Source organism: Phascolarctos cinereus, unplaced genomic scaffold (assembly GCF_003287225.1).
Source record: "Phascolarctos cinereus isolate Bilbo 61053 unplaced genomic scaffold, phaCin_HiC Scaffold_4;HRSCAF=312, whole genome shotgun sequence".
NCBI lineage: Eukaryota > Metazoa > Chordata > Mammalia > Diprotodontia > Phascolarctidae > Phascolarctos > Phascolarctos cinereus.
Window position 1 is genome coordinate 179,618,601 of NW_027555847.1, and position 25,929 is coordinate 179,644,529.

At 41.3% G+C, this 25,929-nt stretch overlaps 1 protein-coding gene across 2 annotated transcripts in view; it reads right to left on the reverse strand.

The window, feature by feature from the left end:
- Positions 1–17,586: 17,586 nt before the first annotated feature.
- KANK1 (KN motif and ankyrin repeat domains 1) overlaps positions 17,587–25,929 on the reverse strand; it is a 251,539-nt gene continuing 243,196 nt past the window's right edge. For both annotated transcript variants that reach the window (XM_021001792.2, XM_021001791.2), the window contains 4 exons: positions 24,842–24,984; positions 24,106–24,306; positions 19,394–19,492; positions 17,587–18,675 (listed from right to left, as the gene is read on the reverse strand). In XM_021001792.2, coding sequence (XP_020857451.1) covers positions 18,613–18,675; positions 19,394–19,492; positions 24,106–24,306; positions 24,842–24,984 — 506 coding nt within the window. In that variant the 3' untranslated portion in view covers positions 17,587–18,612. The remainder of the gene's footprint in view (positions 18,676–19,393; positions 19,493–24,105; positions 24,307–24,841; positions 24,985–25,929) is intronic.

Consider the following 25,929-nt stretch of genomic DNA (forward strand, 5'->3'; position numbering starts at 1 on the left):
ACTGAGGCAGACTGAAGTTAAGTGACTTGCCCAAGGTCACACAATGCATGTCTGAATCAGGATTTGAACTCTGATCTTTCTAACTCTAGATCCAGCATTCTTTCTACTGTGCTACCTAGCTGACTATAGAGGCCTTTGTAAAGAGTCGAGCATAGTGCTTGACACCTAAGGACAAAGACCGAACCTGTGATTTCAAATGGTATGGGGAACTCCCAGGGGAGGAAACTCTCTCTGCCAATGCAGGTCAGCAATTTCTCCTCAACAAATAGTCCTAGAGGGTTGTGGAGAGCTCGGAAAGGTTAAATAACTAGCCCAAGATTGCACAACCAGTGTAGGTATCAGAGGCAGGACTTTAACCCAGGTCTGTGACTCAAATCTCAGGACTCCACTGCAACAAAGTGCCTTACAGGCTTCAGGGCTGACTCTAGTCACTCATTTAGAGGCCTTATAAACACGAGTTGATTGATTGATTACGGGATTATAGGCATAGAGCTGGAAGGGACATTCTAGGCCAACCTCATAATCTTACAGATAAGGAAACTGAGGTCTAGGGTGCAGGGGTGGGGGACCTTCAGCCTCGAGGACACATGTGGCCCTCTAGGTCCTCGAGTGCAGCCCTTTGACTGAATCCAAACATCACAGAACAGATCCCCTTAATAAAAGGATTTGTTCTGTAAGACTTAGACTCAGTCAAAAGGCTGCACCCGACGACCTAGAAGGCCACGTATGGCCTCGAGGCTGAAGGTTCCCCACCCCTGGTAGGGAGTTTGTGGTTTGTCCAAGGTCACACAGGTAGTAAGCACTAAGCGTGGGTTTTGAACCCGGGTCCTCTGATTATAGTCAGTAATACTTTCCCTTCTCCCACACTGTGCTTGACCTTGCTTGCTGATCCAGATAGTTCTATTTCTTAGAACTATGGCTCTTCCCATTCTCCCATGTCAACCCTGCACTCTTCCATCCCTTCCTGTAGACTTCTATAGCACGGATCCTCATTATTTTCTGTCTTTTATAGGGGCTTTTTTTTTTGGCTAGGCAATTGGGGTTAAGTGACTTGCCCAGGGTCACATAGCTAGTGTCAAGTGTCTGGTCTGAGGTCACATTTGAACTCAGGTCCTCCTGATTCCTGGGCTGGTGCTCTCTCTACTGTACCTATATTCTGTCTTTTAAATTAAGAAAAAAAACATTGTCATGTACCAGAAAATATAAACTATAAAAAGCGTCAGTAATCCAATTTTCCTTTCCTTCACATTTATGTGTCTAGGATGAGATTTGAACTTGGGTCTTCCTGACTCCTGGTCCAGACACTTAACATTGTTTCAGGGGTACAGGACCATAGTGTAATACAAAATATTAGACAAAGAGTCAGAAGACCTGGGTTCAAGTCCTTGTTCTATCACTCCCTACTCATGTGGCTTTGGGCAAGTCACAACTCACCCTCTATTTCTGTATCTGTAAAATGGGTATGCTAACAACTACCCCATGTACCTTATAGAATTGTAAAATCAGATGAGAGCTTATATGTGAAATTACTTAAAAAATGAGAAAAAATATTCAGAGAGGTAAAGTTGGACACCCAAGGGGTGGCATGAAGTACATTGGGAAGTTTTAAAGGCAAAACATGGGGATCAAGAGTGCCATGACCTGATTTCTCTGTCTTTTATTATGTCCAGTCAAAGTGTAGTGACTCAATTCTGAGTCTTCAGGTTACTTTTTGGTTCTCCCATTTGTGGGGTAAACAATGATTTATTAATTATCTTGTGCAGAAATTGCCTTAGTCATAAGAGCTATGTGTAATGCAGTCAAAACTGTTGAGTGGCAGGGTGTATGTGGAAGAGAGATTTAACTCATATTTAACTGTATTTCCCTGGAATACAGTCCGCATTCCAGATTAATTTCCTCTGGCATGCCCTGTACTTCCTATCTCTTAGAATATGAGTTCCTAAAGCTAGAAATACAATCCTTGCCAGTCCGGACTATGGAGAATAAATGATCTTATCTAGAAATGAATCATTGCTAGAATTCATCAGGATGGCACACACTCATTAAAAGACAGAGCTGGTTGCACCATGAGCCTTCGTGATGGAAACTCCTTGGTGAGGCTGTGTTGGGGGAATTCAATTGATTCTTGCATTATTCCATTCTAGGTCTTAACATGCAATGTCATGTCTCTCCCTTGGAAACACCCCTTGAAAGAAACTCAACCAACAATTTCAGCTCCTTTAATACTCTTCGTCAAGTTCTTGGACTCACTAGACTCTGCCTGTTTGATTAGTTTTACATCATTTACCATTGTGCCTCCTGCTACAGTCCCAGTTATCAGCAGTCTTACTCTGTTGGTAAGATTGTTATTGGCTCTGCTGTTGATGACAGTAATAATAAAGGTGGTGATGACGATGATAAAGCTGATCACTTACATACATCAGGGCACCTTTCATTTGGAGCTCTAAAGAGATGTTATAAGCAGCAATTAGTCCTCATACCATTGCCATGAAGAGGGGTCAGTTTCAACATCCCCGCCCTGTGCTGAAGGAAACTACCACACTCTATAGACATGCTTTTTGTGAGCAACAATGGCATCATTGCTTGAGTTTACTGGGATGGCATGTAGAGTGATTAGAAGGCAGAGCCTGCTGCTTCCATGGCAAATTTATTGCAGGCAGATACTGATTTCCAGCACAATGTGTGCTCTTAGAGACTATGTCTTCAAGTGGATACCAGAATCCTGACTCTGCATGTGCCATCGCCTTTTGTCTGTTCGGACATGTTTGGCGTCCTTGGCAGAAACTGGAGAATGAATGGGTAAAGGTGGTGAGAGGTGACTTGGCAAAGAAGTGAAGAGAAGACTTTCTATAGTTCTGTCAATTGCAAAGAATATATCAGAACTTTCAACACAGGCCGAGTAGTTCATTTGCAGATGATGGAGAATGATGAAAAATGCTATTCACCTCTGGAAAGAGAACTGATGAACTCTTGAGTGCAGATTGAAGCATAATTTTAAACTTTATTTTTCTTGTTTTTGCGTGTGTTTTCTTTTGCAACATGACTAATACGGAAATATGTTTTGTATGACTTCATATGCATAATGGATATATTTTGCATGACTTCATATGCATGGGTGGGGGAGGGGCAGGCAGGAGGGAGAGAATTTGGAACTCAAAATTTTAAAAAATGAATGTTAAAAAAATTTTCTTACATGTCATTGGGAAATATTTAAATAAAATTATACTTTTTTAAAAAAAGAAATGATAGAGAATAGGCTGGCACTGGACAATTAAACCATCCTCTTATGCCTCTGAGCAAAGAATCATGTGGAACAGGGTTAGAGAATACTGTGGCAGAGAAGCAGCATGATGGACAAATTATCCGAATTTGAATCAGTAGGGAGAGGGAAGTTGGAAGAGTTGAGACATAGCTGATATTTGAATTTTGCTGGACTTTCTTGCAGGCAAAAGCTGAAGTTAGCTTCTGTTACATAGTAACAAATTATTATACTATATAAAATATATATTTTTATAAATAATTATAAAAAGTATTTGTTAAGTGCCTACTATGTTCCAGGCACTGTGCTTTGCAGTGGGATTACAAAGACCAAGGATGAAACAATTCCTACTGTCAAGGAACTTAGTCTGCTAATGAGGGAAGACAACAAATACATATAAAGATATCTACACTGGGGCTGTAGCAGGAATCAGGTGAATGTAGCAGAAAAAAATGCCAACTGAACGCAGCAGAGAAAACTAACTTCTGGAGGGGAAAAGAGAGAGAGGAGAGGGGAACTGGGAAGACTGCTGTAAATTAAAAAAAAACTTCACTCAAAAGGCCCCAGGAACTAAGCCTCCCACCCAGCAGCAGGCTATGCTATGAAAGCCACCAATATGAAATTCAGAGGAATGCAGATCTTATAAGCAGATTTTGTACCAACTTGTAGAAGGTTAGCGTTGTTGCCAATACAAAGCACAGGTCACTCTCTCTCCTAGAAAAAAGTAATGGCATTGGAGGAATGCCTCTACTTTTCAAGTTACCAGGTGGAATTGAGTTCCTTGAGAGAAGCGTTTCAAATAATTGCTCGCATACATAGCACTTTTAAGATTTGCAAAGCATTTCACAAACATCTCATCTGATCCTCACAGCAACACTGGGAGGTAGGTGCTGTTATTATTCCTATCTTACAATTGAAGAAACTGAGGCAGACAGAGGTTGACTTGCCCAGGGTCAGACAGCTAGGAAGCATCCGAAGCAGAATTTGAATTCAGGTCTTCCTATCTTCAGGTCCCCCACACTATCCACTGTACCACCTAGATTCCTAGGTGGTTTCAGGGAAAGCAAAGAAAAAAGGGAATCTGAAGAGACAGAGGGACCACAGTTGGGTTAGTAGATTGAAGAGTAGAAGAAGGAAAGAGAGGAATCAAAGAAGGACCATAGAACATCAGGAGCTGCCTAAGAAGTTTTAGGCTCTTTTCGTAGAGGGAAGAGCTGGAAAAAGCAGCTTCTTGTTCCAAGGACTGATGATATGGATTTCCAGGGGCTCCTAGGAGATAGGTCTTCTTGTAATGGTTCATAAACTCAGATCTGGGAGGTCATAGTAAGAGATGAATAGTAGTAGTTGTGAATCCTTGTTGAGGGAAGACCACTTGTTGACCCAATCAAAGTTCTGCTGTCATCTGGGGACATATCCAGGATAAGACAGGCAGCCTCCCAAGACTTGTCATGGCAGACTTGATGCTCACCCCCTATTCCCAATAATGCATAAAGAGAGACGATAACACCTGAAGGAACCCAGAAAGTATTACTAAGCATTATTAATTCCTGGAAGGAAATTGAAGCCCTTCGGGGCATACATAGTATTCTTGTCACCAGTGACAACTGAAAGTTGGAGCTTAAGAAACCAGGCAGATTTGGGAAATGAACAACTGGTTAAGAAAATGGCATCACAGAAGTAGATCTGGATTCCTGGACAACGGCAAACACGTTCCTAGGCAGAGATGTAGTACATTTAACAAGTCAGTAAAAGTTTCGCTGCCCCGAGTGTAAGAACTTTGCCTTTGTGAGGACTTTAAGTTGAAAATGGAGGGAAAAGGAAAAAAAAAACTTGCCCATAGCAGTTTATCAAATGAAATATGACAGAGTAGTAGTTTCAACATAGGAAGAAAATATGAGCAAAGAGATTTGTAGCAATTCATGTGAAATACACATAAAAAGAGCAATCAATAAAAAAAAGTCAATGGTTTCTGGAGCACAGTCAAGAAAATGTACTTCTAATTGGAATGGTAAGGGCCTAAGCGAATGGAATATTGTATATTCAGTCAAATGTAGTCAATGGGTTGATTGTTATATTTTAATATTTAAAATAACTGTTACAAAGGAAGTTTGGCTGGGTAGAGGAAGTAGGAGAGATATATCTGGAAATAAATGTGATGTACGAACAAAAATCCTCAATAAACTTCACAAAAATGCCATAAGACCTCAGATAACAATACACAAATGTACAAAGTACATGCAATAAATGAAATGTACTAGAGATTCCAACTGAGGGATGCAAATTCAACCTCATAAAGATGGTGGGATAAGATTCTTGACTTGAATGTTATTATGGGCAGGTATACCTTTTTCTAAAAAAAAAAAGAAGAGATTACAGGGATAGTGAAATAACAATGCAAATTTAATATATGAACTTCAATGAGGAAATTGGCAGCTAGATGGCACACTGGATAGAGTGCTAAACCTTGGAGTCGGGCAAATCTGAGTTCAAATTTGGCCTCAGATATTTACTAGCTGTGGGACCCTGGGCAAGTCACCTAATTTCTGTCTGCCTCAATTTTCTCATTTGTAAAATGGTGATAATCATAGCATCCACCTCCTGAGTTGGTGAGGATAAAACAAGATATTTGTAAAGCACTTTGCAAACCTTAAAGTTCTATATAAATGCTGTTGTTATTGTTATTGTTGTTGTTGTTGTTATATTCACCATTTGGGGCAATAACAACGAAAGGAGAAACCAAAACATTTATTGTCATTGGGGTGTAGAACTGTAGAATCTGACTCGGAAGGGGCCTCAGAAGCCTGCTGGTTCAGCTAATACATAGGAGTCATCCTGGACGCCTCAGTATCCTATCAACCCCTCACTTCCAAGCTGTTGCCCAGGCCTGCTAATCTCACCTTTGCAACATCTCTTGAATATGCCCTCTTCTCTCCTCTGACACTGTCCCCATCCTGGGGGCAGGCCATCATCACCCCAAGCCTAGCCTCCTGTAATAGCTCACTGGTGGGTCTGCGGCCTCAACTCACTCCCCACTCCAGCCCATCCTCCATTCGACCACTAGAGTGATCTTCCTAAAGCATAGGTTTGATCCTTTCACCTACCTACTCAATGAAGTCCAGCGGCTTCCTATTGCCTCCAGGAGCAAATACAAAATACTGTTTGGCATTCAGAGCCCTTCATAACCTTTCCAGTGTTCTTAATACTTTATTTCCCAACACATACTCTTCAATGCAGTGACATTGGCCTCCTGGCTATTCATGAACAAGACCTTCTATCTCTTGATTGTGAGCATTTTCTCTGGATGGCCTCCATGCCTGGAATGCTCTCTCTCCTCTGCTCCATCTACTGACCTCTCTGGCTTCCCTTAAATGTCAACTAAAATTCCACCTTCTACTGCAAGCCTTTTCTAATCCTTCTTAATTCCAGTGCTTTCCCTCTTTCGCTTCCTAATTATCCTGTATGTAGCTTGCTTTTTTTTTGTTTTATGTTTGTTTGCATGTTGTCTCCCCCATATGAACATAGCATTTAGTACTGTATAGGTTATTCATTTGTTTAGTCACATCTGACTTTTCATGACCCTGTGGACCCATGGCACACCAGGCCTGCCGATCTTCCACTATCTCTCGACGTCTGTCCAAGTTCACATTTGTTGTTTCCATGACACCATCTATCCATCTCATTCTCTGCCCTCCTCTTTTCATTTTGCTTTCATCGTATACACATAGGGGTCATCTCCAGTTGTCCTGATCTATGTCATGCCACTGGACCCCGATGGCTCCGGAGGAGAAAGTGAGGCTGGTGACTTTGCACAGCCTTCCCTCACTTAAGTCCAATTCATTTGCAAGTCATGGCATCACCTTCCTGATGTCACGGTCCTCTTCAAGAATGAAGGGCAAACAACAACAACGCCCACGTGACTGTAAGTTCCTTCATGGCAAGGTCTATTTTTTGCAACCTGTGGTATCCCCAGCACTTAACACAATGCCTAGCATAGTCATTGCTGTGAAGTCATTTTTCAGTCCTGTCTGACTCTCTGTGACCCCAATTAAGGTTTTCTTGGCGGGATACTGGAGTAGTTTGACATTTCCTTCTCTAGCTCATTTTACAGGTGAGGAAACTGAGGCAAACAGGGTTAAGTGACTTGCCCAGGGTCACACAACTAGGAAATGTCAGAGGCCAGATTTGAACTCAAGAAGTTGAGTCATCCTGACTCCAGGCCCAGACCTTTATCCACTTCTGCCTAGTGGCTAGCACATAGGCACTTGATAAATATTTATTGGCTGACTTTTTTGAACATTCTCAAGCAAAGTGGTCAGACAGCCTTCACTTAAATTCTCTAGTGAGGAGGAAGTCACTACTTTCTGAGAAAGCTCATTTTGGACTGTAGTTCTTAAGATGTTTTTCCTTATATATAATGGAAATCCACTTCCCTACAACTTCGTTCCTACTAGATAAGTTTTTGGTCACAGTCATGACTCTCATGCTGCTACCCCCATTTCTTTCATTTGCTTTGTCAAATCTTGCTAGTAGGTTATGATCTTATAAATATTTAGGTGGGAGTAACAGCAACATTGTGAGATGACTGACTTTGATAGACTTAGATTGAAGCATACTATTTTCTCTCTCCTTTGTTTCTTTTTTCCATTGGTTCTAATTCTTCTTTACAATGTGACTAATGTGGAAATGTTTAATATGATTATACATGTACAGCCTATATCAGATTGCACGCTGTCTCGGGGAGGGGGGAGTGGAGGGTGGGAAAGAAAATTTAGAACTAAAAATCTTATAGAAGTAAATGTTGAAAACTAAAAACAGATGAAGAAATTTTTTTTTAAATGGAAAAGGAAAAAATTATTTAAGTGGGGAGCTACTTGTCTCTGCACAAGATAAATTCCTTTAAGAAAACTGGGAGTGTGATTCAAGTTGATTCCTTCTCTCAAAGTGTACAAATATGTTTGCATTATTCCATCAGCCACATAATAGTGTAAACAAAATTTGAATGGCCATGGTTAGATCGTATTGTGTGTTTTGCTCTACAAATGAGGTATCATGATGCAGAAGACGGAGGCAGACCTGGGCTCTGGTTTTCCCTTTACCATTACTGGTTCTACATTAGACAAGTCACATCATCTTTCTGTGCTCCGTTTCTCACCTGTACAAAGTCACCTGAAGGCAGATCTAGGCTCTGGTTTTCCTTCTACCTCTTACTGGTTCTACTGCCTTAGGACACATCATCTTTCTGTGCCCCAAGTTTCTCACCTGTACAAAGACACCTGAAGGCAAGGTGCTATGCCAGATCCAGAGAGTCTTGAGGGATGCAGAAATCTGTAATATTCAGAAACTGCCTTGTTGAATTCCATTATTTTAAAGTGACAATCTTCTCCGACTACCTGCCATAGTTTTAAACACCTGTTTCTTGTCTGCAATAAAGAAAGACATATACCATGACTAGTCCTTTCATATTTATATAAGTAAAAATGGGAGACAACCATGGTGCAGGGAATAGAAAGCTGGTCTCAAGTGAGAAAGATATAGATTGAAGTCCTGCCTCTGACACCGACTAGCTGTGTGACCCTGGGCCAAGTTACTTAACCTCTCACTGTTCTAGGTAACCCTCTCTAAGACCATAAATTGCAGAGAAGGTGCTGTCCTGAGCTGGTGGGAGTTTCCTCACCTAGTGGATCCCTATACTAACGAAATTACGGGTTCAGTGCCTATCCCTATCTAAATAAAAAAATACATTCTACAAAAGAGAACACATACTGGTCCCATATTGCAATAGTGAGTAAAGGAAGGATATTTATTAATGCATTGCCTAACTGAAGAGCTCTGAGGGCCCTGAAGGCATTGATTGCCTCATCTGAAACTCTCATAGATTACTTTATTGATGGAGAGGATGTGAACAAGTCACCCCTCCAGACAACAGCAAGGACTTTCCCAGAATAATATATGAATTCATTTTTAGGTGTCTAGGTAAGGGAAGGAGAGAACACAGGGGCACATCAGAGCATAATCAGGGAAGCTGCTAGGGAACTGAGACTTAAAAATCAAAAGAGATACAGTTTGTGGGAAACATTAATATCTGAAAGAAAGAAAAAAGACCAGAAGACCCTAAATGCCTTTTCCCAGAACTAGAAACACTGGTTTCTTTTCCCTTTTATTGTTCATTTCCATCCAATCAATGAACCCCAAAGCTAAGATGAGAAAACATGGTATGACTTCAGATCGAGTGATTCTTCCATGGGTCCACAGGCACCTGCTGTCTTCTGGCAAATGCTTTTGTCTCTCATTAGTTAGTGAGCACATCCAGGGTGACAGCAGTCAGAATCCCGAAGAGACAAACCATTGTGGCTTCTTTGACAATTCAGATGAAGTACATAAAGTCAGAATTCAGAAGGGAACAGCTGCAGGGAACACCAATTGGCACAGCCCTCTCTCCCTCCACTGTTTGTCTTCTGTGTGTCTCAGAGTCTTGAAGAAGAGTTCATCCCACTCAAATTAGTATTCATTGAGTCAACACAAAGAGTGAAAATGGTTTGAATTAACACAAAAAGGACCTTTTCTCTTTCTCCAAGTGAATGTGTGGAGTCATTTTGCTTATAAGCATCCTGTAAGCGAAGTAAAGGGTCATTGGGCAAGATGCCAGCACTCAACCTAGAATGTGTAAGCGCTAACTCCTAATCTTTCACCCTTTTGGATAAATGATATACACCCTTAAACACAAGCTGTGATTATAGTCACTACTAATAATAGCTAACACTTACCACTTTGAGGTTGGCAAAAGGGCTTTATATATGTTAGCTGACAGATTTGAGTTACTGGGAAAAAAGATTTGCTACGTTACATAGAAGACATTTTCACATTCCCCATGTGAAATGCAGGAAAAGCTAAATGCATGGATCAGACCAGGGAAGTTAGGAAAATGCACTATGGCTGATAGTCACATCCAGGGATTCCTGAACTGCAACCTCATGCACTGGGAAACTCCTTAAGAGACGCATATTTAGGGCTGCGACTTCAGGGCCACAATACCCATCTAGAATAACGCTGGCTGTTAATACTGATAAAGGCAAAAGGTATGAGGCATTTAGGGTCTTCTGGCCTTTTTTCTTTCTTTCAGATATTAATGTTTCCCACAAACCATATCTCTTTTGACTTTTAAGTCTCAGTTCCCTAGCAGCTTCCCTGATTATGCTCTGATGTGCCCTATGCTCTCCCCTTCCCTTACCTACATGTTCCTAAATAAATAGGAATTCATACATTATCCTTGTATCTCATTGCTTCAGTGAGTCTGTAAAATGCCTCTCTGTTTGTTAATTTTGTCTCTTCGGTACAGGACTGTCAGTCTTTTTCACCCCTCACTTGAGGTTGTAAAGGACCATTTATTTTTATAAAAAGCTTCTCTTTTTCTCTACTCATACAGCGAGCACTCATCATTTTTGCTTGGACTATTGCCTCCTAATTGGTCTCCCTAATTCCAGTCTCTTCTCTCACCAACCCATCTCCTCCATAACTATTTAATTAAAATGCCTAAAATACACATGCACCCATGTCATTCCTACACTCAAAGCTCTTCAGAGGCACCCTATTGCAGTTAGGATAAAACAACAGTTTCCAGCCTGGTATTTAAAGCACTTCATTCCCACCTACCTTTGCAGACTCATTTCATATTCCTCCATTCATACACTCGTCATTCCCATCAAACTATGCTATGTTCTATCTGCCAACTTTATGCTTTGCACTGGCTGTCCCAAGTCTTTAATGACCTCCTCCTCACCCCTGCTAGGCTTTTAGAAGCCCTGGCTTCATTTACAGCACAACCCAGGTATCACCTCCTAAGTGAGGCCTTTCCCTGTCCCTATAGTTGTTAATATTCCCTACCTCTCGAAATGACTTTGTATGTGCTTAGCATTTATTTTTCTTAGCATATATTGTATCCCCTTGATAGAATGTAAGCTCCTTCAGGGCACAGACTCATATATTTTTTTTTCTTTATATACCAAGAATCTAGCATAATGCCTTGCAAAAAAAAAAAAAAGCCAAAAACTGGGATGGGGAGGGATAGAAAAAGGGCTAAACTTGTGATTTAGTCTGTTTAGGGAACTGACAGGGAAAAAAAATTCCCCCCACCAATTCAGATCAGTGACTATTCCTAAAGGATTGCCAAGGCTATCAAGAAATTATGACTTGTTCACAGTCACAGTCAATATGTATCAGGGGCAGGACTCAAACCCTGGTCTCTCTGACTTCAAAGCCAGCTTCCTATTTACTATGCTGTGGTGCCTCATGTACCTTACACATATTAGGTGCTTCAATAAATATTTGTAGAGAGAATATGCATTTATTAAATAAGCATTATTTAAGAAATATTTATTAAGTGGCATATAAGTTTTGCGGTTTTTTTTTTAAGGCAAAGGGTTAAGTGATATACCCAGGGTCACCCAGCTAGTGTCTGAGGCCAGATTTGAACTCAGGTCCTCCTGACTCCAGGGCCAGTGCTATATCCACTGTGCCCACACAGGTTCTTAAATGTTTATTGATTGACTTTACACATAGTATCTCATTTGATCCTTGCAACTACAACAGCTCTGGGAAGTAGGTGCTATTATTATCCCCATTTAACAGATGAGAGAGGGGCAGCTAGGTGTCGCAGTGGATAGAGCACTGGCTCTGGAGTCAGGAGGACCTGAGTTCAAATCTGGCCTCAGACACATAACACTTACTAGCTGTGTGACTCTAGGCAAGTCACTTAACCCCAAATGCCTAAAAAAAAAATGAGGAAACTGAGGCAAATAGAGGTTAAGTGACTTGCTCAGGGTCACACAGCTAGTATCTAAGGCTGAATTTGAACTCAAGTCTTTCTGACTCCAGGCCCAGTGGTCTGTGCATTGAGCTATCTAGCTAAATTCAATTCTATTAGAATATTCTACTTATCTTGTCTATATGACAGAATGGGGATGTGCTCCCACTTCATCTTCCACTCAAAATTCCAAATCAAACTGAAGTTTTCTTCCCTCTCCATTTTTTCTGTGCTTCTTCCGCAGGCCCACATTTTGTGTCTCTCCTTTGCTCTTCCATACCCGATGAAGGGTGTTGATCTTCATGTGCTCCAAAGTTCTATTTACCCTCAGGGACAAAACCTCTTTTTTGGGGGGCTTCCCTCTGTGGGAACATGAGGCTCATAATGCATTAGTGGCTGAAGACTGGATTCATCAACATCCCAAGGGGATCTGCATTTGCAGCTAAGCGAGCATTTAGCCCCTTGAGGCTGCAACTTCCAAGAACTGACAGATGATGCTAAAAATTGTTGGCAGGAAAGATGATCCTTGTCAACTTCCTGTGTGCTTCCTGTCCAAAGACCAAACTTTTAAAGGGTGACATATCCCAGCAGAGGAGGGAAGTGAGCTATCTGAGCCCGCAGGGAAATCCAGGAATAATTAATGATGATTTATTTCCACTAAGTGAATAGACAGAATCTTTCCTGATTTGGTGGGGTGTGGACAGCTGGGAGAGAGATGAGGATGGCTTCTGTGTTTCTAGGGTGCTCAGGTGGGAAGAAAAGGTCAGCTCGGCTTGTCCTTGGCCTTTTGCAATATATTTTCATGTCATGTGGCACGTCAGGTGTGCCTTCCCGAATAATGATGCCCGGTAGAGTTCTGGCAACCTTGACCCTCTTAAATAAATAGCTTAGGTGCTGTCAGATATTTTTCAGCATGTGCTAATTGGAGACTTCTGGAAGGCTGAGAATTTTTGTGCTGGCCATATCATAAATTTGCTACTGGATCTCAGACATTTCCCCCAAAATTGTCTGTTTTTAAGAATTATGCAGGGGCAGCTAGGTGGCTCAGTGGATAGAGCACCGGCCCTGGATTAAGGAGGACCTGAGTTCAAATCTGGCCTCAGACACATAACACTTACTAGCTGTGTGACCCTGAGCAAGTCACTTAGTCCCATTGCCTAGCGAAAAAAGAAAGAAAAAAAAATTATGCACATGACAAACAACAATAAAAATGAACGTTTTCATGTAAAATGTGTATGAAATAGTGAGTCTCTATTATGTATAAATTGCTCACCTTTTATTTAGATGGCACATTTAAGAAAGTAGTTACCAGTATTGGCTTACCTTGTGAACCACTACCTTGTGAATATCCTTCTGCTTTCTTCGGCAAATTTTAAAAATGTTTCATTGATATTTTTTTTAAAAAATCTCTAATCATTACTGCTCTACACTGTCCTACTTCAAAAGCACTTCCTAATAATTTAGTCATGCAAAACAAATTCACATTGCTTTTGTCTGAAAAGTATGTCTCATTCGGTACCTACAGTTTATCATCTCTCTGCCAAGAGATGAGAAGCATTCTTCATTGGTCTTTTGGCGTCATGTCTAAACATTACTTTGATCATATGATTATGCCTTCAAGGCTGGAGTCATTATATAAATTGCTCTCGTTTCATTCTGCGTATCTGTTCATATAATTCTTCCCAGGTTTCTCTGAATCTTCCTCAAAGATTTCTTTAGCCCGTTCTCCACCTGGGGTTCTTAACTCATCAAAAGGCCTTAACACTTAAGGCAGAGGGGCTTGTTTCTCAAAATGTCAATTCCTTCCAGCACAGTTGCCTGGCACATAATAAATGCTTGTTGACTGACTTCTGAACGTTCTCCACATCTGGCATGTGTTCTTATTTCCATTCACCTACGAAATAGCCTCTGTGACCTGGCTTTGATGTAAAAGCTGAGCTAGACTGTGGGAAATGGTTTCCAAAGAAAACCGCAGCCTACAGGATTCATTTGTCAGCTAACACCACTCATTATTTTTGTTCTTTTTCCACTCCATGCCATACAAAGTAGTTACGGACATTGATGGATCCAATACCAGTTAGGAATAGGAATACTGGTGCTAAGATAGGAAATGGGAGTCTGTGAACCTTTACCATACTGTGGGGAAATTAGTTCAATCACACCCTCTTGAAAAAACCAACCAAACGCCCTTAACTTATACATGTATATTAATATATACATAGGTATACATATACTTCTTTACTTCAATGGATTCCTTGATCTCATTGATGTCAGTAACCCTTCCCTTCATGGATACAACCCCTCTAAGTCTTTTCATCCTATGCCATTCTAGCTTATGTTTTCCCACAGGCCTTCCATATTGTGTCTGCCTAACGTGCTAGAGGCCTTCCTCAAGGGGCAGGACTCCACAAAATCCTACTTGGATGTATCATTGTGTTGGGGCTCTGACCTTGGGGAGTTCTTGAAGGCTGTGTCACAGTGGTATAAATTTGGTCAGGTTCCACCATTTTGGAAAGGCTTTCAATGCTATTCCAAGGACAGACTATGGTCTGTCATTCAAGGACCAACCTAGCAAAGGACAGGCTCATCACGAGTTGGCTGAACATGAGGTAATGAAATATTTTTGGCCATGGCAACCCATGATTTGCAGATAGATATGCAAAACTCACTGGCTTCTAATCTGTGGCTGTGATAAATAAGAAAGAGGCAAACACATGATTAGTAATTTCCTTATGGAAGGAAACAGAAGAGGTAAGTGGTTTGTGGTCACAGACCAGCGCTAAATAAAAATTGTACTCTCTCAGTAAAACAGAAAATGTAAAACTGATGTGGTTACAAATTCTGAGTTGGAGGTTCACTCCTCTCTTCTGAACTGAGTGGATACATTCCTGCTTTGTAAGGAGTTAGGAAAGGAAAAGATAAGCCTGGGAAAATTAGGAGAAGGACCAGTTTGCTTGACGTATTGAAAGAGCAATCAATTTGGCGTCAGAAGACCTGGGTTCAAATCCCACTTCAGTCATTTATTATCTATGTGACCTTTAAAGTTACAACCTCTCCAGGACTCAAGTTTCCTCTTCTGCAAAATGAGGTTGGACAAGGTGGCCTCTAAAATGCTTTCCGGCTCTTTTGTCCATAATCCTGTATCTACTGACCACTCATTTTGTGCAAGGCAGTGTCATGCAGTTGTGTATACAGTTAACACTCCCTATGGAAATGACTTCTACGAAAGATGATCTAACTGATGGAGACATACTGAACGGCAACAAGGTTCAGAATCAGAAATAGTGTTTTTGTAAAACCCAGGAGACCTTTAATATTAAAAAGGAAAATATCGTATTTTTTAAAATCGTGAAGGAAGATTCCTTGGTTCTTCCAAACATTGTTTCCGAAGCCGACATATGGTAACTGACTTGGATTCGCCAACCCTCTCCCTCTGGTGTTATTTTCTTCAAGCAAAGAAAGTATTACTAAAAGCTTGATGTCCTCAGACCATCAAAGGTTTTTAAGCCCATTTATAAATCCCGGAAATGGAGATTAGAATATAACAATATGTGTCCTTATATTCAACTCAGTCCATGGTTTCACAAAATTACTCCTGTACCAGCCCTGCTGTGGATTCTAGGTTCTGGCTTACATCACTTTAGTTCCAGAAAGCTCACAGGCCTTGGATACAGGAAGCTCAGGGTCTACTCCCAGGCCTGACACTCTTAGTTTGGCTAAATCACAATCTCTCTGGACTCAGTTGGGCCAGAAGCTCTATGAATGCATGATCCTTCAGCACTTTGATCTCTACGGTCTCTCTTGGTTCTTATATTTTATGATCTCTTAAAAGAGCAGCCTTGGTTTGACATGGGCTGAAAAATAAACTTGGGAGCCCTGGTTTCTACATCCTACTCAACTGCTGACCTCTCTTTGTGAACTTATTAAGTCTCCTGATACAAATTCTTTCACAGACTAGCCTCAATAAATCTAAGGCATACCAACAGGGGATAATCAAATTTGTTTATACAGCTTAGATCCCAAGAGAAAAAGAACTCCGAGTGCCTGGTATTAAAGCAACAAGAAATAAATCAAGTTATATGAGCCAAAGGTTATGTATATTGGATAACACTTAAACAGATAAAACAAAACAAAAAAAACCCAAACCCCACTTCCTTTTCTTTATTCTCCTCTCCCCACCATCATATAACAAAAACTATTCAAGGTGCAAATATATTTTTGTATAGATTTGCAATAGCAACTGTATTTTTTCTTTAGAGATAAGATAAATTTTCAGTACCCTGGGCCACCTGAAAGCTGTAACCCTCTATTTCAAATCCTTCTCCCCGATCATCTTGCTTTTAAGAAAAAAAAAATCATGACTTCACAACTTTTACAAACAAGCACACAACATGCCATTTTGATTTATTGTGACATTTCTGACCTGGGGAAATGGGCTTGAATAATTACTGGAGCTGAAATTTAGCTGTAATCCCAGAGCTAACAGTTCTATTCTGGGGGAGAAAAATTCCCTAAGACCTTAATGATTTCAGGAATTCCAACGAGACCTCACTTTCACAGTTCACCTAAAAAGATAGCCTTCCTGGGGCAGCTAGGTGGCACAGTGGATAAAGTTCCAGCTTTGGAGTCAGGAGGACCTGAGTTCAAATCTGGCCTCAGACACATGGCTGTGTGACCCTGGGCAAGTCACTTAACCCCAATTGCCTCACCCAAAAAAAAAAAAAAAGACAGCTTTCCTGCCTCCAGAGCCCCTCTGACACTGAAAGGGCAACTGGCTGAGTCCTAACTTGAAACCTTTTTCTAAATTACTACCCGTTTTCCTACGCTGTTCCTGGTAAAAATCATCCCTCCTGAGCTAGGAAGACAGTATTTCAGATTATAATCCAGCTCTTAGAAAAACGATTTACAGATATACCTCCCTCTGCCCCAACAATGTTTAATGAAAAGCAATGGGTCAAGTAAACTTTCCATTGAGATTTCTGTAGGGCAGTCAACACAAACACCTGGACTTTAAAATTCACAACTCTTTCCTGTGCCATAGCCCCTATCTTTACACTTTGGCTATCACATCTCACTCATTCAAAGATGATAATTTCATTCCCTCTGTGACTCTCTGTGTGGCTTGAAAGGTGCTGTTTGAAAAGAGCAAAAAGGAAGTCCTGGTTCTGCCTGGCCTCACTCCTTTATCCTCTGTGAATCACATGGTCATAGCAGTAAAAATTAGAAATCAAAGGTTGGTATATTTTTTTGGACATGACAATAACTAACTCTGTGGGCCTCCCCCTGGAGATTACCTGTGTGAAGAGCTGTTCGGTTAATAAAGTCTTAAATTTCAAAACCATGACATGCAACCTGCAGGAAAGGTACCAGTGCCCTCAGAAGACGACTTCTCCACATCAGTAGTCCCAGACCGGTGAGGCGCTCACTCTCCCGGCCTCACTCAATACATCAATCAGCTTTTACTGCCTCTGCCATAACTCAACAGTGTTGGGAGTGGACAGCAATCAAAAGCCAGGCAGAGGAAGAGTAAAATAGCATAATGAATTTTTATTTTGAAAATATGGCAAGAGTCTAAGGCACTTCAAACATTTAAATACATATAGGTCTAAGGTGAGTGTGACATGATATAAAGGTTTCCATAAATATGCAGAACTAAACTATCTTCCTCTATATTCCCGATCCCTCTAACATAAATCAAATTTTAAACATTAGCTATGAATAGGGATGTGCAATTATTAATAAAAATATGGTAATATTACACATAATTCTTCATGTGTTTAGTTACTAGAGAATATAAAAGTTGAAAATACTGTGTGAATTAATTTCATATAGTTATCTTTTATATAAAAAGTTACATAATACATCCAATAGACATAATGAACTGTAGACATTTTCTTTAGTGAGTTTTTAGACTTCGGAGAGTTCTACCTTCCATTCCTAAATCTGAAGAAACCCACCAGCTTAGACCCAAGGAGCTTAAACAACCAAAACCATTCCAATTTTCTTTGTTTAAAACGATGGAGATAAAAGAAAAAAAAATGTAATGGAATTTAAGAGAATTATTGCCAGCAAATTCCACATTTAGTAAATATAAATATCTTTCAAGAAAAAGAAACCACACGTATACAAAATCTGAGCACTAGACAAAAGGGATGTCATTGAGACCATGACATTATCAAGAATGTCACAGGGCTGGGGGCAGGTGAAGAGGGGAACAACGTAAAAGCAGCCTGCTCAGGTGAGTTTACAATTCCCGAAAACTGTACATAACGGAACATAGAGACTTGACAGCAACAGAATGGGATGGTGGTGGGTCCAACATAGGTGGAAAAATGGTCAAAAGTTACAGCACTACCTGCGCTAATCAGCAAGGTGCTCCGCCTATCGCTTTCTTTAACGTTTGAATGTTTTCTGCCTTTCACACTGGGCTTCTGCTCCCTGTTTGCTGGTGAGTTCAGGCACAAGACATTTACATTCAGTTTCTGTCACCATAAAAACAGTAACAGTTAGCAGCTTAATGGTGGCATGAATATGCAGGAATATTTGCCCATCGCTAATCAAACGACCCTCTGTGGGTAGGGCCAGGCAATGTCTTCCTTCCAAGCCTAGGTGTGCCCTAGAAAATATGAAGGAAAAAAAATGGGGAGGGTGTTATTTAGAATGACTTCAGCTAGTTAAACAGGGGAAGCGGTGTATTAGGCCACTCGGGTTTCTGACACAATATAGTCACTTTCAAACAAAAATGCCTCACATTAAGCAGATGAGTCTTGGCAGGGCTGAGAACAGTACTGGCCAAACCCCAAACTGGGGCAGCCACTGGAGAGTTGGGTGTCTGAGGGCTCTAGAATCCCTAAAATCAGCAGGAAATTTTGAAGCTAATCCCCTTCCTCCCACCAACCTCTATTTAAGATGATTCCTCCCAAGACAAAGGCTCAGTTAACACAGATACCACCTGTTTCCAAGGCTCAGGTTTCTGGTTAAGTGTGAGCATGGAATGAAGCCCAAACTGGCCTTATCCCTGAAATGGAAAGGAAGAGAGAAGGGCAGAGATATCGTGGTCTGGGTCCTCGAGTAATTTTTCACAATATTTACAAAGAAGACAACAAAAGTAATGGTAGTAGAACAGCCCAACCACTATCTCAGAAAGGATAAGGAGGTGTTGAGGACATCAGGTCTGGCTTGTCCTGTACACAAGGCCTAGGTTGTTGAGGGGGGAGAATTCAAGCTTTATCAGGGAACCAGAACATCTAGATCTCCTGGGCTCCCACCAAGTAAGAGCGAATCAACTTGGGGAATTTTAGCTTATCTCTATATCTTCAGTATTCAACACTGACCGGTGACTGGGGTTTGGAGAAGTTGACGTGGGCATAGAGAAGAACAGCTATGTCTTTGTGTCCTGCTTCCAAGGCAATAGAGAGTGCAGTGCTTCCGTCCTTGAAAAAAAATGGAGAAAACCAAGTCAAAAGTCTCAAAGTGTTAAGATCCTTCATCTAAATTCAGGGTTAAAAGGGGCAGAAGGAACCAACCAAACTCTAGCATTTAGAAGCTGACATGTGCAAAATGGAACTTCTTCTCTTTCCCTCAAACCCAGCCCCCTTCCCAATTTCATTCTTTTCACTAAGAACATTACAATCTTCCCTGATGACCAAGTCCATTGGATGATAAAATGTTAGACTTAGAACAATTCAAAAAACTGCAGCCTTGAGATCAAATGATCTGTTTGTTCAGGGTCACCCAGCTATTGTCTGGAACAGGATTTGAATTCAGGTTTTCCTGACCTCTACTTCATTGAGCTAACTTAAGTTCAGAAACTCAGTTTTCTTTGATTCTTCCTGTCTCCCCAGCCCCCATTCAATCAGTTGTCATATCTTATTAAGTCTAACTCCTCAGCATCTCTTGCATCTACCTTTTTCACACAGCCACCATTCCAGTCCAAGCCTCCATTACTAATTATCTCTCCCTCTGCCTCCAGTCTCATTCATCTCTTAATCTTATTTCACACAATGGCCAAAAGATAATTTTACCAAAGCATGGGTGTGACCATGGCATTCTCCTGCTCAAAACTCTTCAATGGATACAATATAGTCTTCTCAGCCTGGCATTCAAGAACCTCCCTATTTGGCTTCCAACCTATCTTTCCAGCCTTATCTCTCCTTCAAAAACTCTGCATTCTAGCAAACTGACTCCTGGATAGTCTTTAAATCTGTCTTCTCTCACCTTTACCTGAGTTGTGTCCCATGCCTGGACTATTCCTGCATGCCTCACCTACACCTTTCACAAACCCCCTCTGCTTCAAGGATCAACTTAGGTATCGCCTTCTCTCTGAAGCCTTCCTGGATACTACCTGTTAATGCTCTCTCCACTTCTTCAAATCACCTTATAGTTAATTATGTATTTGTCCTTAATTTATTAACCTATATGTTGCATCTTCCCAGTAGCATGTAGGCTTCCAAAGTCAGGATTGCTTTTTATCTTATTATGAACTTACTAAGTTTGACTTGGAATGATTTGTTTTATGAGGCAATGACACTGTTACAGATCCTCTTAATGAGGGATATAGAACCTTAAATCCTTTATTATCTCAGTAACATTACAAGTTACATTGATGAACTAATGATTCCTGATGGCTTACATAAATGATATCAAAAATTAAGGGGATTATAATTTATTTTCTTCATTCCATAAAAGTTCAGCAATCTCAGAATGTCTTAAGTATTTTCATGCTGTTTGAATGCTTTCTCTCTTTTAAACAACAGGAATTGAGATTGATTAAATGCCATCACAGTGTAATTCAATTTATTTTCTCCATAAGCTCAAAAAAAAAAAAGGCTACTTGGTCATAAGGGTGTGAACTGCCTCCTTAACTAGCCTCTGCCTCCAGTTTCTCCATCTTTCACACAGCTACTGAAATGATCTTAGTCATGGAAGAGGGTGGACAGGTCAACTGCTTGCTTGGAAACCTCCAGGAAAAAAACTGCTAATTCCTTAGCCTGGAATTGAAGGCCTTCTATAGTCCAGCTCCAAGCCCTCTGGTAGTCTTACTTCATTCTGCTCTTTCATCTTTATCTCACTTTCCCTCTCACCTACATTCAACCTTCTGTTACATTTATTTGCTCATATCTCACATCATCACTGTTAAAATTAAAAGGAAGCCATGGCATGGACAATTACTGACTCTCCCCTCCCCCTCAGCTCTCATATTGGCAAGCCTTATCCATTCTACCCCCACCACAAGCTTTCATGTCTGTTCTCTCCTATTTATTCTTATGGCTCTCATTCTAGTATAGACACTCGTTACCACATGAACCACTGAAATAACCTCCTAATTGGTCTTCCGGCCTCTGCCCTCCAATCCGTTTTTGCACTCTGTTGTCTGACTAATCCTCATTATTCATAGACCTGGTCATGCTGTCCCTCTGTTCAAAACCTTTGAGCCTTTCATTTTTGTATCCCTACTGTAATGCCTTGCACAGAGTAGGTTCTTTATAAATGCCTCTTTAAATGAAATGTTTGATTAACAGTGACCATAGCCAGTTGCTTGGCTTCTGCCGTTTCACTGCTTAGCTCTGATTCAACGCCCTTATCCTGATTCCCCCCACCCTTTTCCTTTTGATAAATGAGGATACAGAGGCAGTTAATTAAAGAGAGGCAACTCAATCTGAAGACTTCCTGGACAGTCAGTATGGCTCTATCAACCTTTTAACAATGTTGGCACAAGCTGCCCTTCCCTGATATTAGCCAGAGGGAAAAAAAAATGACAACCTACATCTCCTGTCCTGAGGAAAAGGAGGGCTGGAAATGTTAGCTCCTCTGGGGCAGAGTTAAAGGAATCTGCTGGAGCAACAGTCCACAGAGGTAGTGGAAATGCCACAGCGGCTTATTTTTCATGCCCATAAAACCTTCCACTGACTTCCTTATCTTGCTGGCTTAGACCCTACTGAGTGGTTTGAAGTCTGAGACAAAAGAAAACGTTTTTCTTCCACCTTTTCAATGTGCTCTACTGAAAGCAAGCTGTGGTCAAAAGCCATGCTCCCCACAGATAAGCCTTTCACAATTAGAGAAACAAGGACCAATGCCTGCCTCTCCATGCCCTTCTCAATGGACACCCCCCCCCACCACCAGTGCTAATTCCCTTGCTGACCCTCACCCTTGCCCTAGAATGAGATTTCAGGATTGTTTATTTTTCTTTCCCAGTGGCAGGAGGGCAGGACAGCTACAAAAATAAATGTAATACCAGCTGAAGTAGGGAAAGAGGTGGACAGAAAACCAGCCTGAGAATCTGCATAACCTGGGTTCAAACCCTCTCTCTGACACATACTGGCTTTGTGATCATGGCAATGTACTTCACCTCAAACAAAAACCAAACCAACAAACAAAAAAAAACCCAAGAAAAATAGAGTAAAAACCAATATGCTTCAATCTGCATTTAGACTCCACCAATTCTTTCTCTGGAGGTAGAGAGCGTTTTCATCATAAATCCATAGGAATTGTTTTGGATCACTGTATTTTGGAGAACAGCTGAGTTGCAGAGCAAGTGATCCTGCAGCTTCCTCACCAGGAGTCCCTTCTATACTAATGAAATGACATGTCCAACCCCCAAAAGGCAAAAAATTGTGAAAAGCACATGGGTGTATGAAAACTCACGTGATCAAATGTGCAAGTTTTTGACTCTTCCCTTTCCCGAGCTGCCCACATATGACAGCTGATGGGTCCTGTCCATTCTACCCTTGCCATGCCAACATATCTGGTTTTTCCTGGCCTCACTGCTACCACCTTAGTGAAGGCACTCAGTACTGCCCACCTGGACCACTGACATAACCTCCTAACTGCTCTTCCTGCTTCTATTTTCTTTGCCCTCCAGTCCATTTTCACACTGTTAACAGATTAGTCTTTATTCTTCACAGACCCGGATACATCGGTCCCTCTGCTAAAAACCTCTCAATGGCTCCCTACTGCCTAATGAGTGAAACCAGACTCCAAGCCTGATCTGTAAGACTGTCCATAGTATGGTGCCACCCTAACTTTCCAGCCTTATCTCACACTATTTTCCCCTTCAGTATATGCTATGTGCTCACCAAATGTGATTTACTATCCCAATTTCCCAACTCTGGGCCCTCAAGTCTGATACCCAGAATGATTCTCCTTCTTCTGCCCTAATACCTGCTAAATGAAACCTATCAAGGCTTCAAGTTCTAGCTCAGCTAGCATCTCCTCCATGAAGCTTCCCAGATCTCTTCCTAAGTGAGTAAAGACCTTTCTATACTCAGAATTCACACTGTCCTTTGTTTTCACTTACTGTACTATTATGCATTATAGTTGTTTGTGTGATAACAATAATATCTAGAATTTAAATTTTTGCTTTAAGATTTCCAAAGATATTTGCTTTACAAATATCTCACTTGATCCTCACAACAACCCTGAGAAGCAGGTGCTATTATTATCTTGGTTTTTACAGATGAGGAAACTGAGGCAAAGAGAGGTTAAGTGACTTGTTCAGAGTCACACAGCTAGCAAATGTCTGAGGCTGGATTTGAACTCTGGTCTTCCTGATTCCCCAGCACTCTACTGACTACACCATCCAGCTGTAGGTGCTGTATGTCCCTGCAAGATAAGATCAGTGAAGACTGTGACTGTGTCAGTTTTCTGTTATGTCATACAGGATTCAGCATTTGGCTTAATAAGTAACTGCTGACATGCCAAATAAAAAATCACTGTACTTTGTTCTCTTGTCCTAATCTGGCTCTATCTAAAACACAGAATTGAATGTTTCGATCTGGAAGAGACTCCCCGAGTCCAATTAGTCTAACTCCTTCATTTTATAGATGAGGTTTGTAAAGGTTCAGTGACTTGCTCAACATCACACAGGTAGTAAGTGGCAAAGGTGGGATTTGAACCCAGGACCTCTGCCTCCAGATCAATTACCCTTCCCACTAATATCATGTAGGTTCCCATAAACATTGTCAGTATCATTTTCTGTGTCACTCCATTTCTTTCCTCCTCCCCTAAATAAGAAGGCCCAATTCCTAAGGTCTTTGTTTCTGCTTACATTGTCCTCCAAGGTACCATTGCATCCAGGCTGTGCCAGTAGGAGCTTGACTATCTCTACGTGGCCATGCTCACTGGCACACATCAAGGCAGTAGAGCCTTCATCATCCTGGATGTTGACATCTGCTCCACAGGCCAGCAGACCCTTTACCATGTCGATTCTTCCATGACTGACTGCAAGCATTAGGGCTGTCTGCCCAGCCTTCAGGAATGAAAAACAAACAAACAAAACACCCGCAACAGAAAATTAGAAATTGCCACAGAGGCCATGTTGGAAACAGCTGAAGGGTCTAGGGGTCTGTATCAGGCTAGAGATAAGGAAAGGATCTTAGCTGGGAGAGCTGAAGGGTATCAGACCAGGGACAGGATCCAGGTGACAGAAAGATGAAAGGGGGAAGAACACTAAAAAGCAGGCAATATGAGGAGTTCTTCCGGGAGATAATCATCAAATAAAGAGTATCAAATACATTATATCCAGGAGGATTCGAGGAAAAGGAGACAGAAGATGAACAAAGATTCTGATTTAACATTTCTTTGACTTGTCTCTGGCTGACTGGAGGCAGTCTTGTGCTCAGAGACTTCCTGAGCACAGCAGTGAGCAGCCACAGGCTGATTCCACTAGAAAGGAAAATTTGGTATCTGTGCCAGCCATTCCAAGATGCTAAAAACAGCTCTTCCCTAGCCTTCCCCGCCTCCTAGAATGGACCCATCGCATATGACAAAGCAACAGTACTGACCTGGCTAGCTTTGGCATTCACGTCTCCACGGCCAAAAAGTTCTTCCACGACCCTCATATCTTTCTCAGCTTCCACAGCAGCTAGCGCCGCCAGCATGATGGGGGTATAGCCAGCTTTGTTCTGATGGTCTACATTACACACATCTGCAAGGGAGAAGGGGAATCCCTTTGGAATGCGGCGCTCCCCCTGCCCTGAAATTTCTGTATGCAAGAATGTAGCAGGCACTCAAAGGATATGAATAATTCAGAAAGAAAGTTGATGAAATGAGATCTTTTTAAGCAAAATATCCCTTTTATCCCCCCCCAAAAAAGACTGGTATAAATGCAGGGGTGGGGAACTTACAGCCTTGAGGCTGCATGTGGCCCCCTAGGTCCTCAAGTTTGGCCTTTTGACTGAATCTAAACTTCACAGAACAAATTCTTTTTTTTTTTTTTTTGGTGAGGCAATTGGGGTTAAGTGACTTGTTCAAAGTCATACAGCTAGTGAGTGTTATGTGTCTAAAGCCACATCTGAACTCAAGTCCTCCTGACTCCAGAACCGGTGCTCTACGTACTGTGCCAACCTAGCTGCCTCCAACAAATCCTTTTATTAAGGGGATTCTGTGAAATTTGGATTCAGTCAAAGGGCCGCACTTGAGGACCTAGAGGGCCACATATGGCCTCAAGGCCACAGGTTCCCCACCCCTGGTATAAAGGGAAGAAAAAGCACAAGTCACCTTTTGTCTGCAACGGGTGGCTGAGGATGAGGGGGCACGGAAATCCCCCAACCATCACAGCTTAGGATGGTAGGAGATTACTTTACTTAGGTTTATATTTTCCTCCATTTCTAATATATATGTTTTATATTCCCCCCACTTCCTGCTGTTTTTTTAGTTGCTTTGATCTTTTTTTTTTTAAATGGCCTGTTCCCACTGGTTCTTTTCCTCCATTCCATGATCCCTTCTTTCCATTTGGGGTTTTACTTACCCTTTTTCTCGCCTGCTTTTACGTAGTTCTAATAATGATGATAGCCAATATTTATACAGCACTGACTATGTACCAGGCACTATACTAAAAGTACTTTACAATTTTCTCCTTTTAGAAAATGAA